The sequence below is a fragment of the Lissotriton helveticus genome, chromosome 1_1, assembly GCF_964261635.1.
Source record: "Lissotriton helveticus chromosome 1_1, aLisHel1.1, whole genome shotgun sequence".
Taxonomy (NCBI): Eukaryota; Metazoa; Chordata; class Amphibia; order Caudata; family Salamandridae; genus Lissotriton; species Lissotriton helveticus.
The window spans coordinates 387743653-387771564 of record NC_136057.1 but is presented as its reverse complement, the minus strand read 5'-3'; the positions used below and the strand labels follow the sequence as shown (position 1 = coordinate 387771564).

The following is a 27912-nucleotide window of genomic DNA, read 5'->3' as shown; positions in this document are numbered from 1 at the left end:
TTTAGCTATCCAGCACAATATCCTTGGTGCAACAACATCAAGTGTTGCATGGCTAAACACTTATAAGGTCCCAAAGGCGAGACCTATTGGCTATGCCAATGCTTTTTTTGAGTGAGTGGCTCGTGCAGGTATGGCACTGTGAGGTAGAGATGCTGCGAGTATTTTTACAGGAGCCCCTGCGACATTACTCCTCTTCAAAATGTATCTTGGGTCTGATGTAATACTTTTTGCCCCTATTCCCGTCTTCTCGCACCCATTGCATCCTTAAATGTCCCATGTACAGCCGGTGTTGACAGTTCTATTACCCCTGCCCTACAGTGACACTTTACCTGTCACGGGTGGCGGTGGTGGTGGTGGTGGTGGACGTGGTGGTGGTGTTGGTGGACGTGGTGTTGGTGGACGTGGTGTTGGTGGACGTGGTGTTGGTGGACGTGGTGTTGGTGGACGTGGTGTTGGTGGACGTGGTGTTGGTGGACGTGGTGTTGGTGGATGTGGTGTTGGTGGATGTGGTGTTGGTGGATGTGGTGTTGGTGGATGTGGTGGTTGTGGACGTGGTGCTGTTGGTGGACGTGGTGCTGTTGGTGGACGTGGTGCTGTTGGTGGATGTGGTGCTGTTGGTGGACGTGGTGCTATTGGTGGACATGGTGCTGTAGGTGGACGTGGTGGTGGACGTGATGGTGGTGGACGCCGTGGTGGTGGACTTGGGGGTGGTGGACGTGGTGGTCGATGTGGTGGTAGACGTGGTAGTGGATGTGGTGGTGGTGGACATGGACGCCGTGGTGGTGGGCGTGGCGGTGGACGTGGTGGCGGTGGACGTGGTGGCGGTGGAAGTGGTGGCGGTGGACCTGGTAGTGGTGGTGGACGTGGTAGTGGTGGTGGACGTTTCGGATGTGGTGGTGGTGGACGTTGTGGATGTGGTGGACGTGGTGGTGGACGTGGTGGTGGTGGTGGATGTGGACTTGGTGGATGTGGACATGGTGGTGGATGTGGACATGGTGGTGGACGTGGACGTGGTGGTGGTGGTGGTGGTGGTGGACGTGGTGCTGTTGGTGGACGTGGTGCTGTTGGTGGACGTGGTGCTGTTGGTGGACGTGGTGCTGTTGGTTGACGTGGTGCTGTAGGTGGACGTGGTGGTGGACGTGATGGTGGTGTATGTCGTGGTGGTGGACTTGGTGGACGTGGTGGTGGACGTGGTGGTGGACGTGGTGCTGGACGTGGTGCTGGACGTGGTGCTGGACGTGGTGGTGGACGTGGTGGTGGACGTGGTGGTGGATGTGGTGGTAGACGTGGTATACCTCGTAGTGGATATGGTGGTGGTGGACATGGACGCGGTGGTGGTGGACATGGTGGTGGATGTGGTGGTGGACGTGGTGGCGGTGGACGTGGTGGTGGTGGACGTTTTGGATGTGGTGGACGTGGTGGTGGCGGACGTGGTGGTGGATGTTGTGGATGTGGTGGACGTGGTGGTGGTGGACGTGGTGGACGTGGTGGTGGTGGACGTGGTGGTGGTGGACGTGGTGGTGGTGGTGGACGTGGTGGTGGTGGACGTGGTGGTGGTGGACGTGGTGGTGGTGGACGTGGTGGTGGTGGACGTGGTGGGGGTGGATGTGGACATGGTGATGGATGTGGACATGGTGATGGATGTGGACATGGTGATGGATGTGGACATGGTGGTGGATGTGGACATGGTGGTGGATGTGGACATGGTGGTGGATGTGGACATGGTGGTGGATGTGGACATGGTGGTGGATGTGGACATGGTGGTGGATGTGGACATGGTGGTGGACGTGGTGGTGGTGGTGGACGTGGTGGTGGTGGACATAGTGTACGTGGTGGTGGTGGACTTGGTGGTAAACGTGGTGGACGTGGTGGTGGACGTGGTGGTAAACGTGGTGGACGTGGTGGTGGACGTGGTGGTGGACTAGGTGGTGGACTAGGTGGTGGACTAGGTGGTGGACTAGGTGGTGGACGTGGTGGTGGACGTGGTGGTGGACGTGGTGGTGGACGTGGTGGTGGTAGACGTGGTGGACGTGGTGGACGTGGTGGTGGTGGACGTGGTGGACGTGGATGTGGTGGACGTGGTGGTAGATGTGGTTGACGTGGAGGTGGTGGTGTGGTGGAGGACGTGGTGGTGGAGGACGTGGTGGTGGAGGACGTGGTGGTGGAGGACGTGGTGGTGGAGGACGTGGTGGTGGACATGGTGGTGGACGTGGTTTTGGACGTGGCGGTAGACGTGGTTGTGGGCGTGGTGGTGGTCCTGGACGTGGTGGTGGTCCTGGACGTGGTGGTGGTCCTGGTGGTGGACATGGAACCCCCCCAACCCCCTAGCATATCCTCCCAAGTGCTGAACCTTACCCCCCCTCCCCCCCATAAGGCCTCGAAAAGTCACTCAAAAAAATCACAATGCAGCCCATAAACTAATGAGGAAGGATATAGGGGTGATTGGGAATTATGTCCGATGCTATGAGATTAATCAATGTATTGTGAAAGTAAACAAAGGCAGTAGGCCTATCCCTAGGTATACTCTTGAAAAACAAAAGATTAGAGAGTAACCGAGCGAAAGCCCGGGGTAAAGCATTTTATTTGTTAACAGAGGGGAATTTGTATTTGCAGTTCATAATTTTTTAGGCGTGTCGAAGGTCCTCTGTAAGTTCATGATCAGGGTTTGAAATGCTGATTCTCGAAGCCTTCATTAAGGGAGGAGATGTTCTACCAGACTTGATGTGTGAGTGATGTGGTTAACGTCAAAGACTGTCACGCTGATGGCACCCGGCAGACCGCGACAGGAATGCTCCTAAGCCATCGCATTTAATGTCGCTGGCTGTACAACGCAGCGGGCTGATTAGAGCGGCTGATCTGAAAGATTGTGCCGCAGCTGGACACGCGCTGCAATAGGTCAGAGCTGGCAGGCGCGTGCACTCTGGAAGCAAAGCACGCTGAGGAGGGCAGTGTGTGCAGGCAGCACTCAGCGAAGATATGTCTGATTAGCAAATGTTGGTCTGAGAGTTAGTTTCAGGGCTGGCATAATTATTTTTAGGTAGCTGTTTAATTTATGCTTTCTGTTTCGGGCCCTTTATTATGTTAAAGCGTGTGCAGATTCATAATTTCAATGGATATATTCGAGAAACAAGTCCCAACTAACAATAATGCTTTCTTTCGGTAAAATACCCTAGTATGGTACGAAATGGTCTTGATGCAATAACATTAATTTGGAATGGATTAGCAAATCGGATGTCAAAAACAAACACATGTGCCTCGTCTACACCATGCTGGTCTTCTCACTTAAATAACAAGGACTTAAAAACATGCTCTGTAAGTCAAGCGATTTAATGACACCAATGCAAACTCAGCCTTTCATCCTTCCGTGGTCTCTAAGAGGAGAACTGGGTAAAAAGTAACACTGATTAGCTTTAGCACTCATTAGAGCAGGATAGGTGGCAAGAGGTACTTACATGAAACAAACATTGGAAAAACAAGCGCGCCCTGCTGATAAAACACAGAATGCCCCGGTGCGTTCTGGAAGGAAGAATAAACAAGCATTGGCCGTGCGGCCGTGAATGTGACGCGGCCGCGAAAGTAATCGCTATCGTGATGCACTTAGTGACCCATGAAAGGAGGAAAGACAGATGGTGGCTGCGCGCGTGCACGCGCACGTAACCGCAAGCTTGAAGCCAGCAAAAGCCTGTGGTAGCACTTTCAAAACCCACTAACTAAATGTCTTGCAGAGCAGCGCATGCGCTGGCCCAGGCGAGACCTAAAAAGGGGGATATTCTACATTCTGTCTGGGGATGCAAGGCTTTGAAGGGATACTGTGGTAGGGTAGCAGCCTTCCTGTCAGTAGTTACAGCTGGTTCTCTAGCTCCCTCCCTTCGAACGATGTTAATACAAATAAATACACAAAAGCCCTGATCGGCCTTGGATTAATAACTACCAAAATAGACCGAGCCTCATCATGGAGGGCAACAAAAGCACCAAACATTGCAAAATGGAGACAGAGGTTTGATCGATACATAATCCTAGAGCAGAGGTTTATAAACTTTTTGATGCCGAGACCCACTTGTCAAATATTTTTAGGCGTATGGACCTCATACTGACAAACATTTTGAGAACCAGGTATTCACCTTCACCAACTATCGCCAACAATAAACTCCCCCAATTCCCACAGCAAATCATTTTTTATGGTGGGGAAAAAATATTAAACAGTGTTTAGCAAACCAAAGGTCAGTGTGCATGGGGAGGTGGTTAAAGGTGTAGCTAAAAATATAAGACCTCATTTATGAGGAATTGGCATAGGGCAGCGCTGCCCAAAGCCAATGTGAAAGGGCTGGAATGCACTGTAATTATGAAATAAAGTTTATTCCTGTCCTTTCCCTTTGCATTGGCACACAAATTGCTGCCTAGCACAAACTACCAAGAATTTTTTATGCACAAAATGAATCCTGATAGGCGTTTTCCTCTTTCTATGTGAGCTGCGGAATGCAGCAGACATGGAAATATGAAAACACGAGGAGAATTAAAAAGGCGTAAGGTTTTGGTGCGGCCCCAGGTTTACATGATTTTGTAAATCTGGGTCAGGATCAAAAACCATGGGTGTTGCTTGGGAACTCCCACGCAACACCCATAGATTTGCCCCTTAAAGCAAAAATAAGGCAACGCAGTGGCTTGCGCTGCTTTGTCTTACTCCATATCTATGAGGCCACGCAGGGTAACTTTGCCCCACCTCATAGGTATGGTTAAGACCCTTGCGCCGCCGGGTGTCAAAAAAGTGATGCTCTGGTGGCGCAAGCCTCTCATAAATAAACCCCAAAATATTCTGTAAGTGTTTTTAGGTCTTTCACCAAAAGGTAGCTACGTATAAAATAATGGGCAGGTAAATGAAAAATAAATGTAAAAAGTTGTTACTCATTGGGAAATACACTGTAGTACATTATGAAACCTCTATTAGTTAATACACTGCAGAGGTCTGTGTGTAACCAGAGAGCCGTAGAATTAAATCTTGGTTGGTGCAGTGGGGAGAATAGGGACTTGTGTATTTTAAGTGTTACGAGGTCACAACCTTTCGCAGAAAGCACTGTGAAAATGTAAGTCCTTATTTTATACTTGCATTACACACAGTATAAGATCGACTGATACAAAATGTGCAAATAGTTTCAAATAAAATGGTGCTTCCAAAATGTATATTTCAGTAATACCAGAGCATAAGTAATGCAATTATTTTTCTTCAGAACTGTCCCTTCAACATGTCCTTAGGAAAAATAAGGGTTGTGTAAATGCAATTACGATTTAAAGCACACATTTCACAGCCCAGTTGTTAACTCTTTTTACCACCTCTCCAAAAACACATCTTTGTCATCACAAAGCTTGGAGTGATTCAATCGGCTCCCAAGCACCCTTTATATTTGAAGATTAACTTCTAGCGCACATTTGCATTTCGTTCAGGCAAGCAGGACTCCTGGCACGCAGGCTATTCACACACAGGAGTCTCAATTAATGAAACTTCAGCTGGAGCATTTTAATCATGGAAATTAGACATCCCGGGACAGTCGTCTGTTTCCAAAATGAAAGCAAACGTTTTGGATTCCAGACACAAGTGAGGCTGGGGAATGCGTGCCCCCCTTCCCAGGACTCCATGGCCCCCCTGGGGGTTGCGCCCTACAGATTGAAGACCTCTGTCCTAGAGTAATAAGTATACGATGACCCAGGGTGGCTTCATAAAGATGATAGTTTTTGGGGAAAATTGAGTATTATGATGATTAGGAATAATACCTCACCTCCTTGAGACATTGAATTGAACCAATGTATTCAGCTGATGCCAGGGCATTTCAGTGCAGTGTTGAGTAATGTTGCCTATTATGAGAGGCTTATGGGTATGTGAACTCCACTGTTCTATTTTACATTCTTTTCTTCTTTTTACTTTTTGGTATCATTTTATGATAAAATGCACCTATATATAATTAAAAAGAAAAAGGATGAGGTTGGTTCAGCATATTCTGACGTTAGTTCGGAGTCAGAAGTTCCTATCTGTTACTTTGTGCCTTGTCCCTACCACAGTGGGGTGGATGGTTAACTAGATAACAGGAAAGGTCCTTGGAAAGGGTGGTTACTATTTTAAAGATGCCAACTTTGTGAGGTTCCTACAGTCGCCTTGTAGTAAGTTCTGTAGTTGAGCCCCAAAAGTCTATATAGATTTCTCTTTGTCCTTTTTGAAGTTGCATTTAGTTTACATGATCTGGTGTGCCTTGCTGGATCTCAATTTGCATGATGGCCTGTACGAAGGAGATGGGGCCTACTTATATTTGCTGGATCAAGCCTGCATCTTAGAGGCATTGAAAACCGGCGGGTTCTGCTAATAATTTTAATTCAGTGTGTCTCACTTGAAATTGCAGTCTGCTCTGAATATTAAAATGTTGGTCATCGCTGGGTTGGTTTGTGAACAGATCGGAGGCTTATTCCATGAGACATGGGTTGTGGCCTGTTGGATAGTAGATGAAAGCGCATGTTGGATTTCATTCTACAGCTGAAACATTCCAACTTTTTTGCTGAGTGACATCATTATTGTGGCTTTTTTTCCTGTTCATCCAGGGGAAGTCCTTAAGCCTGATCTGCGGCGCTCTGACGTGGCTCAAGGATTATGAAGAGAAGAAGAAGCGAGAAGAATCTGAAGCCCTAGCAGGAGTTCACACAGAGCAGAATGGAAATGACCCAAAACATGGCACTAAGCCTTCAGATCCCATTGCGGAACCTGACTGGATCACACAATTTGTGCAGAACAAGGAGGAAAGGGATCTAGTGGATAGGCTAAAGGTTGGCTTCTTATTTTAACTTTATATTATGTTTTTTTTTGGTTTGTTTACCGCAACCTTGTGGCTGATCACATTTGTTGACAATGAGAACCTTTTTCAGAGGACACAATTGGTAACTCTTGTTTTCCGTTAATCTTTGAAGTATTTTCTCTCAGTTGGCAGATTTTTCAGTTGGTGCTCCTCAGGGATTTGCCCATTTTGTCTACGGGTGGGTGGGGAGGGGAGGGGTGGAGGTGGTGAGAAATCCCCAAAGTCATGTTTCAGGTGCCCCCTTCCGGGAGCACAATGATGCTTCACATGGCAAGGCGCAAACTCCTCTCCAGGTGCAAAGAGGTCCTTAAAGGATACTTCTTTACAGATGCTCATTAGAACTACCATCTAGTGAAATGTAGGCAGGCAGTATAAGTCTTAGTTGCTGCCCATCCTATGAAACTGTGGCATATCTGGCTGGGATGCGGAGGGAGGTGTAAACATTGGGGACCAGAATGGTCTTCGGCTACCAAAAAGTAGAGTCTGGATTTAATGGAAGTCTTATTTATTTGCATGTAAACAAATGGTAGATGTGTGTGTGACTTCACTAAAAGTTTGGGGAGCATCAGTAGCCCGACGCATATAGAGGAAATGAGAATGTAATTATGAAAAAGTGAACTCTATTGAAACCATTTTTAGGATTGTCTTATTTATTGGACGTAGTTCAGTTGTCATAAGACTGCGCAAATAAAACTATGTCTAAAAGAATATTTGTTCATTCTTCTTTTGTTATAGAACTTCCGATACCAAGAAATAAGTATCACACTCTCGCTCATTTTTAACAGCAAGAAGTGCTACTTTGTAAGGGTGGGGAGAGGGAAAGGGCAGATACTAATTTCAACCATTATGATTTCAGGGAGATGGGTCTCTCGGTTCATTAGGCAGCCACATACCATCCCAACAAAAGAGAAAGAACCTCATTCCAAATTTTGTTCAGCCTATATCTGACTCCTCTTGGTCCTAAGGTTCCTACATGCCCCAATGCTTTGTGCTGCTTGTCGCCATGTGAGGGAAAAATCATTTTCTTCATACCAGATGTGGAGTTTAGCTGAATACCAAATTGAAGACTTCTGCCTGGCTGCTGAAAGTTACTTTTTAATAGACTAGCCAATGTCTCCTAATTTGAGTGGTCATGCTGAGATCAGGGAACATCAGTATCCTGTTGCCTCAATCTTATCTTTGTGATTTCAGACGGGGAAACAACCTTTACAACTCACTACCATTACAACGAAACTTTTACAACGCAACATCCATTACATCGCATGACACTACAACGCATGACACTACAACGCATGACACTACAACGCATGACACTACAACGCATGACACTACAACGCATGACACTACGACGCATGACACTACGACGCATGACACTACGACGCATGACACTACGACGCATGACACTACAACGCATGACACTACAACGCATGACACTACGACGCATGACATTACGACGCATACCATTACGACGCATACCATCACAACACATAGTATCCTTACACTATCCAACACTTACCCTACTGTTGCACCCCTTGGAGTTAGAATAGTAATTTTTACCCCTACACTATCCAACACTTACCCTACGGTTGCACCCCCTGGAGTTGGAATAGTAATTTTTAGACCTACACTATCCAACACTTACTCTACTGTTGCACCCCCCCTGGAGTTAGAATAGTAATTTTTACCCCTACACTATCCAATACTTACCATACATGCAATGTAATGGTATGCGTTGTAATGGTATGCGTTGTAAAGGTAGTATGCATTGTAATGGAATGCGTTGTAAAGGTAGTTTTAAAAAATTCGTTTTAATGGCATGCGTTGTGATAAAATGCGTTGTAATGGATGATGCGTTGTAAAAAATGTGTTGTAAAGGTATGCGTTGTAAAAATATGCGTTGTAACGTCATACATCCGTTCAGACACTGCGCGGGTGACAGCCTCTGGTCATATTGGGAATCCCATTTCAAGTAGTATAGTAGTAGCCCCCTTATAGTTCCCTTTCATTATTTTGTAGACCTAGATTTTATTTGGGCACCCTGTTCCAGCACCTCAACTTGTAGGAACGTTTGAAGCTGGTTTGCAATGTTAACTGAATTGGAAATTTATGGCAGGCTTAATTGTCAAGCCTTTACACCTCACTCTTCAATCTCCTCATTCCTTGCATGAAACATTCTCTAAATGCACTCTGCTGCTGGAAGGACCCATCCTGTTCTTCCATTTAGCCCTCTAACTTTGTACGCCACTTCTCCATCCCCCTCATTAGGGCCTCTGTAGCAATTGTTTTATTATGTTTTTATAGATATCCCTCTTTTGAGGACCCGTTTTTAGGGCGAGCCTGGAATTCGCATCCAAAGGATGCGGTCCAGGTGGAGAACTATAGCTAGCTGACTCGGGGGGGAATGAAGGACAAGAAACTGCCACGCGCTGGATTTCACTGCGTGCACGCGCACCCACAGTCACGCATGCGCACAGCCACACGCATACACAGCCACACACCCCCTCCCCCCCCCAGTCACACGCATACACACAGACTCCAAGACACATACACACACACACGCTCACACACAGCCCCCCCGCCGCACGCGCGCACACACACATGCCCCCCCGCCCTCGCAGCCCACTCACCGTCTTCCTTGGTGCGGCGGCGGCTCACCTCTCATCGGCAGCTGCAGGGCCCGGCAGCAGGACTCTTCCTCCCTCCTTCGGCACCGGGGCGCAGGGTAGGCTCCTGCCTGCTCCGGTGCTCCAAACAGCCTCTTCCGTGGGAGGCGTGGTAGGCTCCCGCCCTCCTACTTCCTGTTTCCGGTTGTCCCGCCCGGCCTACCTGACTTCCTGGTCGCAGGCCGGGCGGCGATGTTCCATTTAAGTGTCAGTTTTGATCGTATTGTAGTTGCATTTACAAAGGGCTTCATGCTATCGGCAAGGCGCTTTCGGCAGTTGAGTAGCAGTACCACGCTTCCTCATACGCTGTGCTTGGGTGGAAGAATGCGTTTATAAGCTGACCTATATTGAAAGTGTTTTAATTTCCTGCGTGATATTAGCTTTAGGTGTCACGTTGCCTGTGCATGTTTTCTACGGCCCCTGCAAGGCATGTATATAAATGACCTGCAGTTTCCTGACAACACCGTTCCCCATTTGTGTGTGTTAGTTATTGTCTGTATATGCTTTTATTATTACTTTGAAATCCTTCACTCCTTCAAGGTGCTCATTTTTATACAAACAAAACTTAACTACTGCATAAAAAAAAACATTGCCATTTACCATACTAAACGCTCAAACTTTTCTAATGCGAGACCTATTGCATTGCAAATGCTTGTTCTCAAAGTTGGTAGTAGTGATTGCAACATTTTTAGTGGTGGCGGCCAACTCTTGTGGTAGGCCCTTCAACAAAGATCCACCCTGGCTCAGGTAGGCACTACGTGGGTCCTCCAAATCATCTATTTAATCATTGCTTGGCGAGGGGGTTCCTCTAACTTAAAAAAGTATTTTCTTTCTCTCTCGCTCCTGTCTGTTTAATCTCTTTGGGAGACATGTTGTGTTATCTCCCAGGAAGGCAAACGCAGCATGCTGAAGTTCCAGGTCTGCAATTGCACCTTTTACATGTGCACCAGTTTTCACCAGTCACACCGTGCTACAGTCACTAACCTAATAGTTCTCTCATATGGGACTTCCATTACAGTCATGAGCACTGAATAGTCCCTCCCACATGTGGGGACCCTGGAGCAGTTAATCAATATATCTTAAGTGCAGAGTTTCGCCTTTCTTCAGGAACGCCTGCAAAGACATTTAAGCAAGAGACAGATTAAGTAGCCTAAATACTTAGGCTACAATGGCCAAATACTTCCTCTTGAAGACAAAAAAGGGCCAGAATAAGGTAAATTACGATAATTTAAGATGATTTACGGAAGCATAAATCTCCCTCACAAACCCTTTTTAGGTCTCGCCTACCCAGCGCGCATGCACTGCATAGGAGACCTTTAGCTGTCGTTATGCTTTTTTTTCGAAGCTCACACTCGTGCTTGCTGCGGCATCCACCTTGCGGGAGCCAGCAGGAGCGTGCCACAAGTCCGAGTGCAGTGCTTGAAAATGAGCAGACTGCTCTCCTGGCTCGACATCCTTGCGCGTTCACTTTCGTTCGCGCCAAGCGCGCGCGCTCACCACCCGCGGGCTCACTTCCTGCTCTCTACCTCATCTCCCTCTCTCTCCTCCCCCACACGTCCCTCTCTCTCCGCGCCCACTCGCTCCGCCCTCTCTGTCTCCTTTTTGAAGACCGCTTGTTACTATTTTTCTCCACAAACTTGACGATACCAAACTTCTTGGAAATGGGAGCAGGAGCGCTAGCCATCTGTGTAAGTAGCTCTTTGTGCTTGCTGAAGCTATAAAGTGTGTAGCCTAGTGAAATGTGTATTTTAAAATCTTTGCCTATTTGTGTCGTTTCATCGTTGTACTGTTTAAAGTTGTTCGCTCAACCGTGAAATTTGGAAACCACAACTCAAACACCACTTTGCCAACAGTTGCGTAGTGACAGTATGTGATTGTGGGCTTGTTTTTAAAGCTGGAGGGAGGAACTGCTCTGACAGTGTGTTTAGGTTTTGTCATTTGCAGTTGTAAATGTCCCCGTGGCATGCGTGCCTCAGCCAGCCTCTCTTGGATTTTTCTCAGTATATCCTGCCATGACGGCACGCTTCGGCACTCTGAAACATTTGTGGGCTGGGATCATAATTTAAACAACGGTACAATTGTGCGATCCAAGAGGGTTGCAGTAAACGATCCATACATTCGCAGACGCAGCGTACGGTATAATGTAAATTAAGTTTCTCAGATTAGAATAACTGGGAGAGAGAGAGTAGTTAAGTAGAAATAACCGGGTTTGTGCATTCTCATCCACCAACTGTCTTTGATCAATTCAATTTACGAATCTTTCAATTTCTTCACATTTAACCATCCACTCCACCCAACAATTTGTATTCTATGACTACAAGCCAGCTGACCAGGATATCCACACAGACCTCAGTATGGTAGCTTGGAGTGCCCTGCAGAAGACTCGGGAGTAGCTGTGGCTTCGAATATCTGGCATCCCAGATGGGGAAGTTAGGCAGATGCCTGTGTCCGTGTCTGCTCATCATAAAAGATGGTGAAATGTGTCTTCTTTTTTAAAAAATTTTTTTAATTTTGTTTTTCGTCTTTGTTTCCAATTGGATGGCATTCTCAATTCTGTATTAATTATGCGCTGTTAACCATGCTTCTCATGATGATCAAATTGTGTGCAGCAAGTTTACTCTATTACTTTTTATATAATACAAGCATTGGCATAGCCATTAGTTCTCGCCTTTGGGACCTTATAAATGTTTATCCATGCAACACATGATGTTGTTGCACCAAGGATATTGTGCTGGATAACTAAACGCTTATAAGGTCCCAAAGGCAAGACCTATTGGCTATGCCAATGCTTGTTTATATTAGAAATGTAGGAGAGCAGGACAGAGTAGCCTCCTAGGCTGTCCATATATGGCTGAAAAAGAAGCTGGGCCTTTAAGAACCAAGAGACCACCAGTATCCCATCATGCACAGCGGATGGAAGTTGCTTCAGTTCTTTTTGAAGGCGATGTGTGAACATATGTAGATTACATGAATACCTCAGTCTATTCCACCGGGAGGAGGAAGGGTTGGTTATGACTAATATAAATTCCCCTATGAGAGAACAGGAGTTATAGTTAAGAAACTATTCCTTCTCTCGTAGGGGATTTCCATTTATAGTCATAAGCACTGAAAAGAGTAGCAAGCCCATCCCCAGCATAGCGTGGCAGACAGAGGATCAAATGGGACGCTTAAGCAAGTAGATTTTTTAGAGAAACCTGCTCTACTTGAGCATCTGCTCTAGCATCAGAATTTAGGCAGTAGTGCTTAGTGAATGCATGTACTGATTTCCAGTTAGCTGCTTTGCAAATTTCTGCAATATGGATATTGCGTAATAAAGCAGCTGCTTTCCCCCTATTGGAGTGTGCTTTAGGCTTAGCTGAGACCGTTTAGTTTTGTAATGCAACACTTACATTTGTGTGTTGTGCCTGGTGGCAGTAAACTCCCTTGTGCAAGGACCAAACTTGTGAAGGAGGACTTTGAAGTTATTATTATTATTATTATTATTTATAAAGCTTATAAAGCGCTTGGTTACACTAACTAGTGTGTCCCCGCGCTCAATATTGACAATCCTGGCATGTATTAAGCTTAACGAAATTTATTTTCTCTATACCCTCCATACAATAATATTTGCAGTCCTTTGCTAACATTGTCAGCTTCTCAGACTTCCTGTGCTTAGATGGTTGATGTATGTCTCTAATGTGATATTCTTCATGCATGAAGTATTAACAAACCTTATCTGTGGCAAACCTGTGACCCCAGTACAGCTTTACTGCCGCTTCTGAAAGGCATCATTTGGTATTTCAGATTTTCCCCATGTCAGTTGTCTGAAGTTCAAATGGGATTGTCAAAAATAAAGTAAGCTAGACATGTGGCTTCTCACTTGGTGCTCTGATCTTCCTCACTCTGACCCCTTGTGCACTTTGTAGTGCCCCCCTCTATCTCTGATGCACTACTGATGTGGGGGACCTTCTCACACTTCACCGAAGGCAGTGGTATCCTTAAAGAAGAATTGGGGGCGTGGTGCTCCTCCAGAGTATTTATCTCCTTCACTACGCTCCTCATCACATTCTTGCTATGCTATACCATCTTTACATGCACGTAAACGGTGTCAGCACAAGATAGAAACTGGATATGACAAGGGATCACCCGAATGCCTGGAAGCAGCTATCAAATTGGTGTTGTTGCTTGAGTCACGTAGTCCTACCCTATAGAATCGCAAGCGTTGACGCCTGGCACATTTAGATACACTAAGTTTTTATATTGTTGAAACCCTTTGCTGCAGTGGTGTTCATCGTTGCCACCCGACGATTCATTTATGAGATTGCCCTATGCTGTTTCCACTTAACCTCAAGCATTGGGCTCTCAGGCTTCCTGAGCTGTGCAGGAGGGAACATTGCCTCATCTCCATAAAAAGCCATTGATGAACACGTTCTCTCATGATGGACTGGTCTGTCTATCGGCTGGTCTACATAGGGGGCATAGAATTATCACTTGTGGCTGCAGACGTACATGTTCGTAATGGTGGTCTCTAAACAGGTAATGGATTTGTGAATCCACTTTGGTTGCAGTTGTCCTTGCTGTTGAGTTGTTTTCTTCCCACAAGTGGTAGTCGTCTGTGTTCATGTGGACAGATGGGCTTATAGGACAGGCGTGTAGAATTCCTCTAGCCCGATGCCCAAGGCATATTGGTTGGGTTCAAGGACAACACGTTTTCATGTTTAAATTGCCTTTGGGACAAGTAGGTCCAACTCTTGCAGTACAAACCCTTTGACAGCCAGTTTACAGTGCAACCTTATGGATCTTGGAAGGGATTGTCTTCAGTTAAGGTAACATCTGTGTCCATATATTAACATTGAATTAAGGTACCATAAATACACGTTATTTTTGGTGAGGGCTCTAGGGAATTGTTGCAAGCTTGCACTGCACTGCTGACAGTGGTACCAGTATAAAAATATGTACACATTTGCAAAATTTTATATTGAGGCTACAAATAATGCTCTTAAAATGCTCTCTGATTAGGTGCAAATATTGTCAGACGATTGAAAGCTAGAGTGACGATTCTTAGCTTTCAAAATAAAATGTACACAAAAATATGCAACTAGGGAAAAATGTTTTGCTAAATTACTGTGAAATTTTTTGGTAATATTTTTTTTGAATCATCATTTACTAACGTGTTGACACATGCAAGTATTTACAAAAATATTTATAAAGGAAAATCAGTGTAACCAGGGACAACAAGTTAACGCCTTAAAAACCACCGCGTTGCGGGCGTTCTATTGAGTGGGCGGGGCTCCGTCGGCCGACGACTCGGGAGCACGGAAGGGGTTAATGGGAAACATGAAAATAAACAAGCACTGGAAAAGCCAGCTGGTCTGACATTGGTGGTCAGACTTTTGGTTTTGTCAATGTGTGTCTTGTTTTGAAATGTTTTTTGTAAAATGTCATTGTTGTGGGAGCTGTCACACCCTAATCGATATAACAAACATTGGCAAAAAACAAGCATAGTTTTTGGTCTCCAAAAGCACACATTACCACAATAGTCCCTGGCACTGAACAAAACTACTTTGTGTGCCAATAAGCTTGTTGTGAAGGAGCAGAATGCGGTCACTCACAGTGATGGAGCGATAGAATTTTAATAAAATCAAAAGGTTTTGGTTAACACCAGACATAATTAGGGATCTATTTCCCAAAGAGAGTCACAAAAGTGCACCCATGGGATATGTACTTGCATTAGTACAGATTTAAGGCTTTCGGGGGGGGGGGGGGGGCGTGGCTTGGATGCGTGGTGCAATCCGCCGGACCGATTATAATCCTTTGATATCTGGCAGCAGAGCGAGCAGCGAGTTCTGGGCAAGCTGTCCTCCCTTCCAGACAGCGCCGTACCCCAAGTATACAGGGTTGAAACCACGAAATCGCCGCCACGATAGCTGACACAAGTCAGATTCCAGTTGTGAGCTGAAACCAACAAAATGTTGGACCCAGATGGCGGAGGGCTATTGGCTTGGAGTATGGAGGGGCCCGGCGCTCTTGTAGGTAACCGCAACTGGTGAGCGATGGAAGAAGAGTGGATCCGAAGGAAACTTGGGGGCAGTCCACCCTGGCTTCAACGCGGCAAGTCTTAGGAAGAAAGCCGAAGCCACTCTGCAACAGAAGGCCGCTGGAGATGCTGTGACGCTCCGGGACCCATTGCGGATCATACGAGCAGAAAACGGCCACTGGACACTAACCTGGATGGGTGACAACCAACGACTGCTGGTGAGGCCTGATGATAGAGCTTCAGCCGAGACCTGCGTCATTCTTTGAGGGCTGAGACTGCATATGCCCCAAGCTGGTGAACGACCCGGAGGAGCTGTGAGTACACAGTCGGGCGCAGGGGCCTGGGCTGACCTGGCGGAGGGAATGGGCCCCTCCCTTGAACAACCGAGTAAGAGACCTCCCCACAACCTGGTGTTTCTCCTGGGGCAGCCGCCCCTTTAGTCTTGGACACCGTACATCTTCTTTGTGACTTTCTGGGCCTAGGGAGATTCCACTGGACTCTCCCTTGTGTGAGCTCATGATTGCTGCCTTGTGACAGGGGCCCTTGGAGACACCTGAAGGGCGGAAGATGCGCATCCCCTGAAGAGAGCGACGGCAGAGGTGATCGGGGTTTGACCAGGACTGCAGGGATTCGGGGTCCGGTTCGGGCCCAGCAGTGAACCGGCTCCTATTCTGTGAAAGGGAGATGTGTGAGTGATCCCCCCCTTTGCACTCCCCTCTTCCCCTCTGGAACACTGACACCTGCCGAGAGTGACCGGGACCTTGTCTGGAACCTTGGACAGGCTTGCGCAAGGCCGGGTTGAGGAGAGACTAATGCGGGGAGGCCATGGTGTGCAGCACCTCACCATTGTAGACTCCAGACTGCCCTAATGGAGGCGCTGTCCCCACCCTGCAACCCTTGAAGAATTCCATATACCTGTTTTAGGTGGCTGGGAGATCTGTGTGGGTCCTTGACCTTGACTCTTCCGGTGTGGTGCAGCAAGAACCCCAGACTGTGGTTGGGAAAAGCCTCCTGGAGCTATTTACACACCGTTTCCCTCTGCGGCCACCTACTGTTAGTTGAGAGTTCCTTACTCCCATCAGCGAGTGGCATGTTACCTATTGCACAAAAAGGCGCCAAGGGAATCACTGGGAACGATATGGAACTGGCCACTTTCTACTTATAAAAACAATATTAGGGTGGCACCTCTTGTTGATATCCTGGGGAAGCTCCGGGAACACCTCTCTTTGTGGAGATGGTAAAACCCAGAGTAAAGGCGGCCAGAGCGCCAACAGCTTGGGGAGACAACACCATTAAACAACAACCAGAAGCTCCAGCAGGGGTAGACCCTGTTCACCAGCAACTGGACAAAATACTTTAGCACAGTATCAGTGGGGCTGGGACTGCTTCATACGGAACATGGTAAACTAGCGTAGAGCGTGGGGATAGCAGATACCCCCATTGCAAATTTTCACCTGGCCATACAGTCATTGACACATCATGTTTAGGAGCTCGATGACCAGGTTCCCACCCTAGAGCATAGGGCAGAAGATGCCGAAGGACATAACAGGAGGAATAGCTTTCGAGTGGTTGGACTGCCAGAGGGGACAGAAGGCAAGGACATGATAACATTCCTTGAAACCTGGCTTCGCACTGTGGTGGCCCCAGAGGGTCTCTCCACTGTCTACACCCTCGAGAACACACCGGGTCCCTGCCTGCCCACCCGTGCTGGGTTACCCAGCACGCCCGGTAGAGGTGAGACTCCTGCATTTGAGAGCCTGGGATACCCTCCTGCAGAAAGCGAGAACTGATGGCCCATTCTTGATCAATAATAGCAAGGCATCAATCTTCCCTGATTATACCCCCGAGGTTCACTGAAGTAAAGAAGGCACTACATGAAGTTGGCTTGCAATTCTCCCTAATGGTCCCAGCTAGGCTCCGCATAATGCTTGACAGAAAAACTCATTTATGCGATGACTCTGGGATAGACTGGAAGTGCCTTGAAACCTGTAAGTCGGGAGGACTGCTGCTGAAGACAGACTCTGCTGCCGCAGGCCTGGACTTCCACACCAGGAAGAGGTCCTGAAAGAGACCTAAAAGAATACTACCTAAGAAACCGAGCCCATCTCAAACGGTGACAGAAAGAGCTGCTGCACTCCAGGCAGTGGCCGAAATCATGAAACCTAGAGCGTTTGCCTCAGACTCTGCCTTGGTGAAGGGAACTGAGGACTCTGAATCAGATTCCTCTGAGCAGACACTGTCCGGATGTCAACAGTCACCCCCAGCACAGCTGATTATCTCTGAGCAAAGTGGTCCTGCTAGATGGGGTAACGCATAGAATTGAAATGCAAAACTGCGGATATGGTGAGCAAAAGGGCTGGATTTATTGTTGCCTGGGCCAGCGTGGGCCGGCATGACTTCTATGGCTTGTGAGCAGTAGCCTACTCTCACTCAGAAGACCACACATATGACTGGTTGGAGTCTTCTGCTGAGACCGATGCACTGTTTGCCATTTGTGCGGCTGGCTGTTGCCAGAGTGCTTGAGAGTAGGGAAGTTTGGCTTTGCCGGTGTTTTTTCTTTTCTTTTATTGTTTTGTTCTGTTCTGTTACAGGGAACGTACAGAACCATTTCTTAAAGATGGAAGGGGCTTGGGGGGGAGCTGGGAGCAGGGTTGAATTCCTCCAAATGGCATCTGCACGTTACACACTGAAATTTCTGACGTGGAATATCAGGGGGGATGGGGACGGCTGCAAAATGGCTAATATACATAGATGCTTACGCAGAAGGGGGGTGCAGATTGTTATGTTACAAGAGACACATCTTGTACAAAGTGAGGTAGAGAAATTGCGCAGACTATGGAGAGGGTAGATCTTTGCTGCCTCCTATTCTGCAAATGCCAGGGGGATGTTAATCTGCATAAGAACCCTTTGAACCCTTATACACCTTGGTGGATAGAGCGGGCAGATACATATTCCGGAAAGGGAGGCTGCTCGGACACGAGATCACCCTGGGCAGTCTGTCAGGGTCTCTCGGCCCACATTGCTGAAGTAACGGTGTCTGACATGATCATGGGATGCGATTTTAACTGCAGCTAACACCACCCTAGACCAGTCGCATCCCCAATTGCTAGGAGCCCAGGCCCACAGCACAGCGGCAGGATTCAGGTACTGGATGGGACATTGGGGGTTAGAGGAAATTTGGAGGACACAACACTTGGACGTCATGGACTCATAATACTCCTCTATACATTAGTTACATACTAGTATAGATGCCTTTCTTTGCTTCCCTGGCTTAGGGCATTCCATCACACACACAGAGTACCTGGGGCGCAACTTTTCAGATCGTAGTCCCTTACTGATGTCCTTTCAACCTGTAGGGGAGCGCCCGCTGCTGCCATTGTGGCACCTCAACCCACTGATGTTGGAAGACCATTGTTTAAAAGAGTTTAAAAGAGTCCCTGGGTACCACCATTGATGCTTACTTTACCACCAATACACACACAGCTTCCACAGTGCTGTTGGAGTGGGAAGAGTTTAAAGTGGTGACACAGGGTTTTGCCTAGGACAATCGATTGGGGCGCAGCGAGAACTACACCAGGAACTCTGGGAGCTAGAGGACAAACTACACGGGTTAGACCATGCACAGGGCCCGGGCACTGCAAACCAGGAGCTAATGATAGAAACGCGAACCTTGTGCCATCAAGCTCTTGAAAGACTGAGTTGTTATGATTGCAGGGATACCTTACCAAGGTGCAGAAGCAGTGGGGAGACCTGAATGCTTACTTGCATGGTTGATTAAACTGGAAACACGAGGCTCCCTTATTACTTATGTTCCAACAGGAACAAACCGATCTGTCTATGACCCAGAGGCTATTAATACCCTGCTCCGTAATTATTATGAATCACTGTATAAAGCACCCCACCAGGTTCCACAAGAAGAATTGAGCGCTTTTCTGTCCCTGTTGCCACTTGGCTTGCTAGACCAACAAGTGAAGTTGGCGTTGGGCAGCCCCGTTGAAACTCATGAAATCCGGGTGGCAATTAAGAGCATGGCCACAGGTAAGACCCCAGGCCCAGACAGTCTTCCTGCGGAAATTTACTCTGTATACACATCAACACTAGATCCCCGCCTGGAGACCATATATGCAGAATATTTGTGACTCCCTGCATCTGTCAGGGATGCATTGGTGGTCCCGCTCCCTAAGACGACCTCGGAAGGAGCTCAGGTCACTTGATTTCCGACCTCTCTCCATGCTCAACATGGATTTTAAAATCCTGAGCAAGATACTGGTGCTCCGTTTGCTACCACACATGTCTACGTTAATCCATACAGACCAGAACGGTTTTATTCCAGCCCGAAGCACCTCCTTTAACTTACGCAGACTATACTCCGTGCTTTATCATCCTGGACTGAGGCTTTCTCCTAGGGCGGACCTCCTGTCAGTAGACCTGGAGAAGGCCTTTGACCCTGTAAAATGGGACTTGCTGTTTGAAACCATGAAGCGCATGGGTTTGGGTGTTGACTGGGTGATATGGGTGAAGGTACTTTACGAACACCCCACGGCCAGGGTCAAGACAGGCAAAGTAGTCTCCACACACTATCGAATCTTTCGTGGCACCCGATAGGGGTGCCCACTCCCACCTCTCTCATTTTCCCTGTTATAGAAACACTAGCAGCGCTGTTTCGTCAGGGAGGCGAAGGAGTGGGTTTGACAGTTGGGGGCCATGTCCATATAATTTCTCTTTATGCCGACGACCTCCAGATATATATGTTAGTGACGCTGTACAGGGCTCTGCAGTTTCACTAGACCTCTTAGATAGATTTGAACGCATGTCTGGCTTATGTATGAATAGAAATAAGACCTATTTATTCCCCATGTCACCGACCATCCCCCGCCCCATAGACCTTCTATCAGATCCTAACTGGGCTTCCTCTACCTTTAGGTACTTAGGAATACACATTTTCCACTCACTAGGCGATCTGAGAGAGAGAGGAACGTCGGACGAGCTCTTAGATTTCTCAGATTCTGTGTCCTGTTCTGATGTTCCTTGCATATTCTGATCAGGACCCAAGCCTCTCTCTATCAAAGATGGTCATGCTACTGGGCCTACTATATTTCTTTATCAATCTCCTGACTGTGGTGCCTACCATTGGTTCTTACAACTAGACGCCCTGTTGCGGGATCACATATGGGAAGAGGGGCGTTGGAGGGTGTCCTTGGCAACACTGCAGCATTCCATGGCGGATGGTGGCCTGAGAGTTCCAAACTTTGAACTCTATTTCTTGGCTTCTCAATTCCAGTGGCTGGCGCAATAGACGGAAGGCATTATTGCTAGCCAAAATGCTTGACCCAGCGGTGGTAATCCCCCACCAATCCCTACCACATACCACTGCTCTGCAGTGTTGGAAACGCTGCATGACTAAACAGACAGAGACTATACGCCTGGCCCTGCCCCTGAGAGGCTTACCGCACGGCAATCCCAGTGGGAAACTGTTACCAACAGTCCATCCTAACCACCTTGGAGGATCCGGTCGAAGGCTTTGGTCTTGAGCCGGGACAGTTCAATTTGAGGCCCTGACATGAACATTCAGGGTGTTGTGGGGTAAAGGACGTAAGGAGCTTGTGACGCGTGGTATTACAGTCCATGCTCACCTTGGGCGGGGCGAGGCACCAAGTAAAATGCTTTTACTCTTCATTGTCCGAAATGTCCTGTACCCCAGCACAACAGCTGCGTGTCAAACGGGAGACGGTATTGAACAGAGAACTTTCAGACTCCGAGTGGGGCGGAATCTTAGCATATCCCAAAGGGGGGTGGGGTTAGGAGTTGGCCTAACGGCTAGGGTGGTCACCCTGGGGAACCAGTTTTGAATCTCGGAAAGGACGCCCAACATCCTTTGATTCAGGGCAAATCAGTTAATCTCCCCGTGCTTCAAAAAAATTAATTTTTGTCCTCGTGTAACGCAACTGGTGCTCTTGTAAAGCGTTCGGATACCCAATACCTTCGGGTCAAGTTCGCACTATATGAAACTCTGTAATAAAATTAATAAAAAAGCTTTCCCTCCATACAAGGATGAAATACACACAGTTTAATTACACCCTTATGACCTATATGACGCCCGATAGAATCCGGGTTGCCTATGGTGGTAAGATACGCAACTGCCAACGGTGAAACCATAGGGTCACAGACTTTATACACATGACTTGGGACTGTACCATAGTACATAGTTTTTGGGAAGACGTTTTGAAGATTACAGGTGCAGCAGTGGGGCGCATACTCAAATCCACGATGTGAACATGCCTGCTGGGACTTTTCCCCCGACCACCCAAACGGAAACACAGGATTTGTGTATCTAGCCTTGGTCCTGGCTAGGAGGAGGATAGCATTAACATGGAAATCGACATGTGGCCCCACAATCGGAGACTGGAAACGGGACGTAATACTCTGGGCGGGAGCAGAGGGGATTGTCATGGCCAGAGAGGATGCGCGGGGACTGGGGCACCATCCAAAGGCGGACCTTCGGAGAGAGGTCCTGAGAATTGGGAACACCCTGAGAGATACCATAGCAAAATGGAGTATGGCGAAGCCAGTTCTCACTCAGACGGAGAACATAAGTAGACAATCTGAATTATGAGACAGATGAATAGAATGGAGGCCGCCCCCCCGCTTCCCCCTCTCCTCTGCTGCACTGCCCCCTCGACCTGATAGTATCTGGGAAAGACTGGCCTAATAATTGGTTAGTAGGCTACTGTGTATCCACGATTGACGACGACCACCCTCCCTTCCCACCGTGCCAACCCCCCAAAATCATCCCCCGCCCCCCACCCCACCTCCCTAGGCCTTCCTTTTTGCTATACCCCTGACGGAATCCTCTGTTATCACACCACCCTGCACAGACATTTAGTTCATGGTGGCGTATTCTTTGAGTTGCATAATATGGATGACTTTTTCCAGAAGATTACCTTCTCATAACAGACTACACAATAGTCAATAACAAATTGCGCACAAACCTAACAAATATTCTGGGCCACCGCATTCACACATGATGCTCACGGAATCATACTCCTAGGGTTGTACTATAAACTAGGTTGTTAAGGGCAGTGATATGATAACTGTTGGGAATAGTGGACTAGTCATTCCAGAATACTGCGCAGATGTACAGCATTTTAAAATGTACTGCTTTCCATGTTATGATCTGATATATGTGACCAATGCTAAATTAAATACTAATAAAAATATGTTTGGAAAAAAATGATTTAACACTCATGAATTTACAAGAATTTACAGAAGTAGTCCAGGAAATGGTACTTCTAGAAAATATTTGCGAACCGCATTTTAGCACAAGCAAACATGCATATGTAGATTTGCACATGCGAAAATCTGCTGAGCGTTTAGAAGATCACTTTTCTTTCAATCCCTTTTTTTCCAACCTTGGAAGAACTTTTACTTCTGCTGTTGTCAGGAGATAATTTCCAACCTTTCTCAGTATGGGAAAAGATTAGAGAGGAGCTGGTGAAAATACCTTAAACATACAAGTTAGTAGGTTTGCACAGACTCAAAAGGGCATTTCAAATCTGAAACTATTTCTTACTGCTAACTCCAGCCCCAGTGTATAGAGCTGCAGAAAGGTGGAGAAATCAGTGAATTGCTAGTATTCAAACCCTAACATACTATGAGTCCTGGCTTAATTGGAGAAGCTATTATCAGAGATTGCTAACCTAATTTGTCACTGGACTATGCAAAACTACGTGGCACCAAAGGGGCAAGTGTTTTTTTTATTTTTTTTTTTACAGGACAAGTAGATTTATGAAGCAAACTGTCCCATGGTCAAGTACATATTTTATTAAACTCCACACATCTGTAAGATGTATGAGAAGGACGAGCAGGTGTAATTTAATTTTTTTCTCAAATCTTTTTATTAAGTTTTGCCTTTGAAATCCCTCTTTAGTGGTAGCAAGTACAAACGTTTTGTGTACAACAAGAAAAACAGCTATGCAAGGCACTCTAACCCAATTTTCATTCCAACATCCTCCAATGTATTTTAACGCTTTACAATAGACCCCCAAGAGCGTGACTGTGAGTTTGGTACAGTGAATCTGTTCCCTATTAGGAAAAACCATAAACCTAGTCCACTCCGGCCTGTGTTCCCATCTTCCATTACAATGGTTTTAATGGCTGCTGGATAAAATAACGTTGAAGAGAGACCAGCCTAATCTTTGCCTCTGTGTCCTTAATAGAATTGGAACTTTCCGTTATGATAGCTAGGAGATTTTTGGTTCAACGGCAAGCCTTGTCCTGTAATAGATGTACTGATGAGACAGATGACTCATTTGCTGAACAAGACAACCTACAGGACCAGCAAAAATGTTGCTTAGAAACATAGTGCAGATGGATCCCTCAATGGAGGGTAAAAACAATTACCGGATTTTACAAGATCTTTCAGCATTCATATTTATCTGTGTGTATGTGTTATCCACCTGAAACTTGAGCTAATTATCAGCATGCCTTTTTGTAAGAAACGTATTAGGACAGCACAAAAGACTTGATTAGTGTCCAAGACGTCTGCACTAAGAGAAGTGAGGGTTAGGTAGGGGTAGGTGTGCCAGCAATCTCACTATTAGAATACTCTTTTTAAACTTGATGAGAAAACGCAAAAATACATTTATGAGCATAATAGATTCAGGCCTGGATTCAAAAGATGCTCACTTCCAAACTTTAGGGAAGACCACACAAGGATGCAATCAGTTCCCTTCTTGTGCTCATCAGTTTCACCATTGAACATCTTGCAGATTTCCAACTCTGTTCTTGCCATCAAAACAAAGGAGCACAGTTTAGAGTTGCATTGTTATTCAGGAAGTTACAGACTTTAACAACAGGCTCAAGGGTTCCTCAGATAATGTAGAGGGTCTGGTGTGAACTACCATTTCAAAGTTCCTGCAGAGAAATGCGGCTGGTTGCGCCTCATGGTCTGATAGAAACGGGTAAAATGGATACTCCGGCCGACAGGGGTAGAGCGCAAAGTATTCTGGAATTGAAACTGAAAGTGGCAGCGAAGAGTGGTAAATGATCCTCGCCTCCGGCACAGACATAGAATTACTGTATGTTTCAGCACTTAAGAAAGACTGGACAAGACTTCAAAAACTAAATTCAACCACTGTTCTTAGTTGTTACATGGTGAGGGTGAGCTAAGGTGCCTTTTGCCCCTTTCATCCCTTCTAGTTCTTATTTTTTGTGTAAATAACAATACCTATTGTTGTTTATTCATATTGTTATATTCTGTGGTACCTAAAATGTTTTTGACCATTTATTACTGATAAACTAAAATAGGTTGCTCTGATCTGTAACTTTGTCTACCCATGAGGGTTATCTTTTATCTGATAATGGATGGGGAAATGCTTTAAGATTTTTCCATACATTATTTTATCTTCCTTTTTTTCATGACCATTTATAAGGTTGTAACTTGTGCAACAGTTCAGGTTTTCTATAAGAGCAAGCTTCCTGCTTGATAGCCTCTAAAACCAGAATCAACTTGCTATTCTAGTCTAATATTTATGAATAGCAACTAAGATAGTATGATGAAAACGCTATTTACCTGTGCTACCAGTACTCCATCTTCGATATCTCTATTAAATTCATAAAAGCTGTTCTTTCTCCTTAAGTGAGCCACTGTAATGGAATCTCTTTTCTAAAAGTCTCTCTTCTGTGTTCACTAGATCATCAAAACAAACAGAGCTTTCACCTACATCTGTGATGCATCTTGAGCTTTTGGTGGTTCTTGGTTACCATACACTGACGGTGCCTCATTTCCTGCTTAAGCTATGACCTACCTTTGGTTACAGTTTCCTTTAATTTTTTTGCTTAAATTGAGAAAATAAAAGATGTTTGATCAGCAATCCATTTGCGAGTATTTTCAAATTATTTTTTATTTAGTGAAATGTTCTGGGATAAAGCATATATTTAGAAAAAATCGTAGATTTATGAATTTAATCAAAATACTTATAATGGCAATCCGGTATTACAGGCAACACTTTTTTTGTCATATGCGTTTTGTAGAATACTACAGCGACCTTGTCTGCCTGGTATGTTGCAATTACGTTTGGAAATATGTTTATCTTTGATGCGCTACAGAGGAATAGAGTTGCATTTGTGCAGAATATACACTTTGGTGAATGTCTCCTTTTTTTCCTTTTTCTCTATAGGAAGAGCAGATAAAACGAAAGAAGAGGGAAGCCCGTCTGGAAGAGATTCGCCACAATGTGCAACTGAAATATGCCTCTAAAAGAAAGGTGAGTTTGAATAGTGGATCTGGTCTTAATATCTATGATTTTCCTCTGCTAAAATATCCAGTACTTTTACTATTACTATGTCCCCGATCAGCTAGTTTTTATAGCAGCATGCCGTAAGTAAACCATATATTTAGGAGGCACTCAAATACTTTCAAAACAAACAAATCTGTTTACAATTTCTTTTTTTTTCTTCTTTTCATCTCAGTTGTGATTGCAATTCTGTAACCTTCAGCCATTAAATTATTTCTTCCCAGTGAAGGACCAGCAGATACATGTCCCTCTTAATCATGATTTCAATCATTCACTGTTTCCAATTTTATCAAAACTATTTTATAATGACATCATTACGTTTATATATATATATATATATATATATATATATATATGGAGTTTTTATTGGTTTGTCAGAAACTAAAAAGCATGCAGCAATCTGGAGCCACATATAGGGTCGCGACGAGCGAGTATCTCCCACATGATTTTCAGCACTCCAGGACAACTCCCCCATTCCCCCCAAGCCCCCCCCCCCCCCAAGGATCGGATTCGGTACTGATGTTACAGAATAGCATTATGATGAAACAGTCTGTGTGAGCTAGGTCAAGCCAAGGTCACCCCCCCTCCCCCCCTCCCCCCACCCAGAACCCACCTGGGAGCACCCAAACCCACCTGGGAGCCTCTAGTATTATGCATTATAGATTGTGATCACACTTTAACCACATCCAACATTGAGAACTTTGTAGTCTATGGTGGTAATGCATCCGGAGATGTCCACAGTTCCGTGATCATTGCTGTCCATGACCTCAAGTCCTTCTCCAGTTTCTCATCCTTGCGTGTTAGTTTCATGTGACATCCCTCAGCATTGATCCATTCTGCATATCTTTCAGCAAGTCATCAACCTTCGGGCATCTGGAGGACAACCATCCAATCACAATTCTGTATATGGCCAAAATTGATCCCAGAATAAGAAATTTCCCGCTCAGCTTTTTTTCTCTACGGAACGGGATGTACCTCAGTAGGCACTGTGTTATCTCCCTAGGGACCTCCCATCCCGTGGCCAAGTGGAGACTCTGAGTGATAGACTGCTAGAAGCCATCAAGATCTGGGCACCTCCAGATCATATGTAGGAAGTCAGCATCCTGCTCTCCACACCTGTGTCAGCCTGCCAAACTCTCTGGGTATATGGGACTTTAGCCGCTTGAACATCAGATACACCTGGTGAATCACGTTGTACTGTAGTAACTTGAAACGCGCATTGTAGAAGTTGTTCTAACCCCTTCGTGTATGAGTTCCCAAGTGTGGGTGTCAAGAGGTGCCGGCAGCTGGGACCCTTAAACCTGCACCTTAAGCACAGTCGCGGGGTGTCCTCCCTCATGGCCCTGTAGAAATGCAAGATCAGTCTCCTGCCCTCAGCCATTGAAAGCAATGTTTCCAGCGTTCGAGAGGCAATATGCGCCTCCGGGAACACCGACCAAAACTCCCTTGCCATCGCTGCCATTTTAGTATACTGTAAGAACTGCCCATGTCCCAATTGAAACGTCTCCACGGCCTCTTCTCTAGTTATATACAGATTATTGGGGTAAAGATCCCGCAGTACCTCACATCCTTGTTTCCTCCATTTACGTACTGGCATAGTACTGTAAATAGCTTTAAACGGATGCATAACCCAAATGTTCAATTCTGATGCAAACGGGGCTTTCATCAGCACTGATTTTGACTGTCCGCTACCATGCTCCACTAACCATGGAGACTATGTGGGGCAACCAAGTTGGGGCCTTTGATCCCAGCATTAGGACCTCAGAAAGTGAGCATTGGCCGCATAGACCACCACTAATCTGCGCTCCCAATTTTCATTCTCATCCAAGCAGTGTATCGCATGCTGGAGTTGTGAGGCTAGAAAATAATACTCCAAACATGGGACCTCTAGGCCGCCCCTGCTCCATGTACGTTTCAGTGTTGCTAAACTAACTCTCCTTCTCCTAGTGTCCCAGAGTGGTTCTATTATCAGCTTATCCAGGACTTTGAAGACCCGTCTCGGTATGTCAAAAAGGGTACCCTGAAAGAGATAGAGGCATCTATGGAGTATAACCATCTTGGTTAAAGCTAATTTAGCCATCAGTGATAGTTTGAGTATTCCAGAA

The 27912-nt window shown here is 46.1% G+C and overlaps 1 protein-coding gene across 3 annotated transcripts in view; it reads left to right on the top strand.

Annotated features, from left to right (window-relative positions):
• The window catches only part of DDX11 (DEAD/H-box helicase 11), a 471297-nt gene that overhangs the window by 26456 nt on the left and 416929 nt on the right, over window positions 1-27912 (top strand). For all 3 annotated transcript variants that reach the window (XM_078673722.1, XM_078673723.1, XM_078673721.1), the window contains exons 3-4: window positions 6583-6804; window positions 25691-25777. In XM_078673722.1, the coding sequence (XP_078529848.1) occupies window positions 6583-6804; window positions 25691-25777 (309 nt within the window). The remainder of the gene's footprint in view (window positions 1-6582; window positions 6805-25690; window positions 25778-27912) is intronic.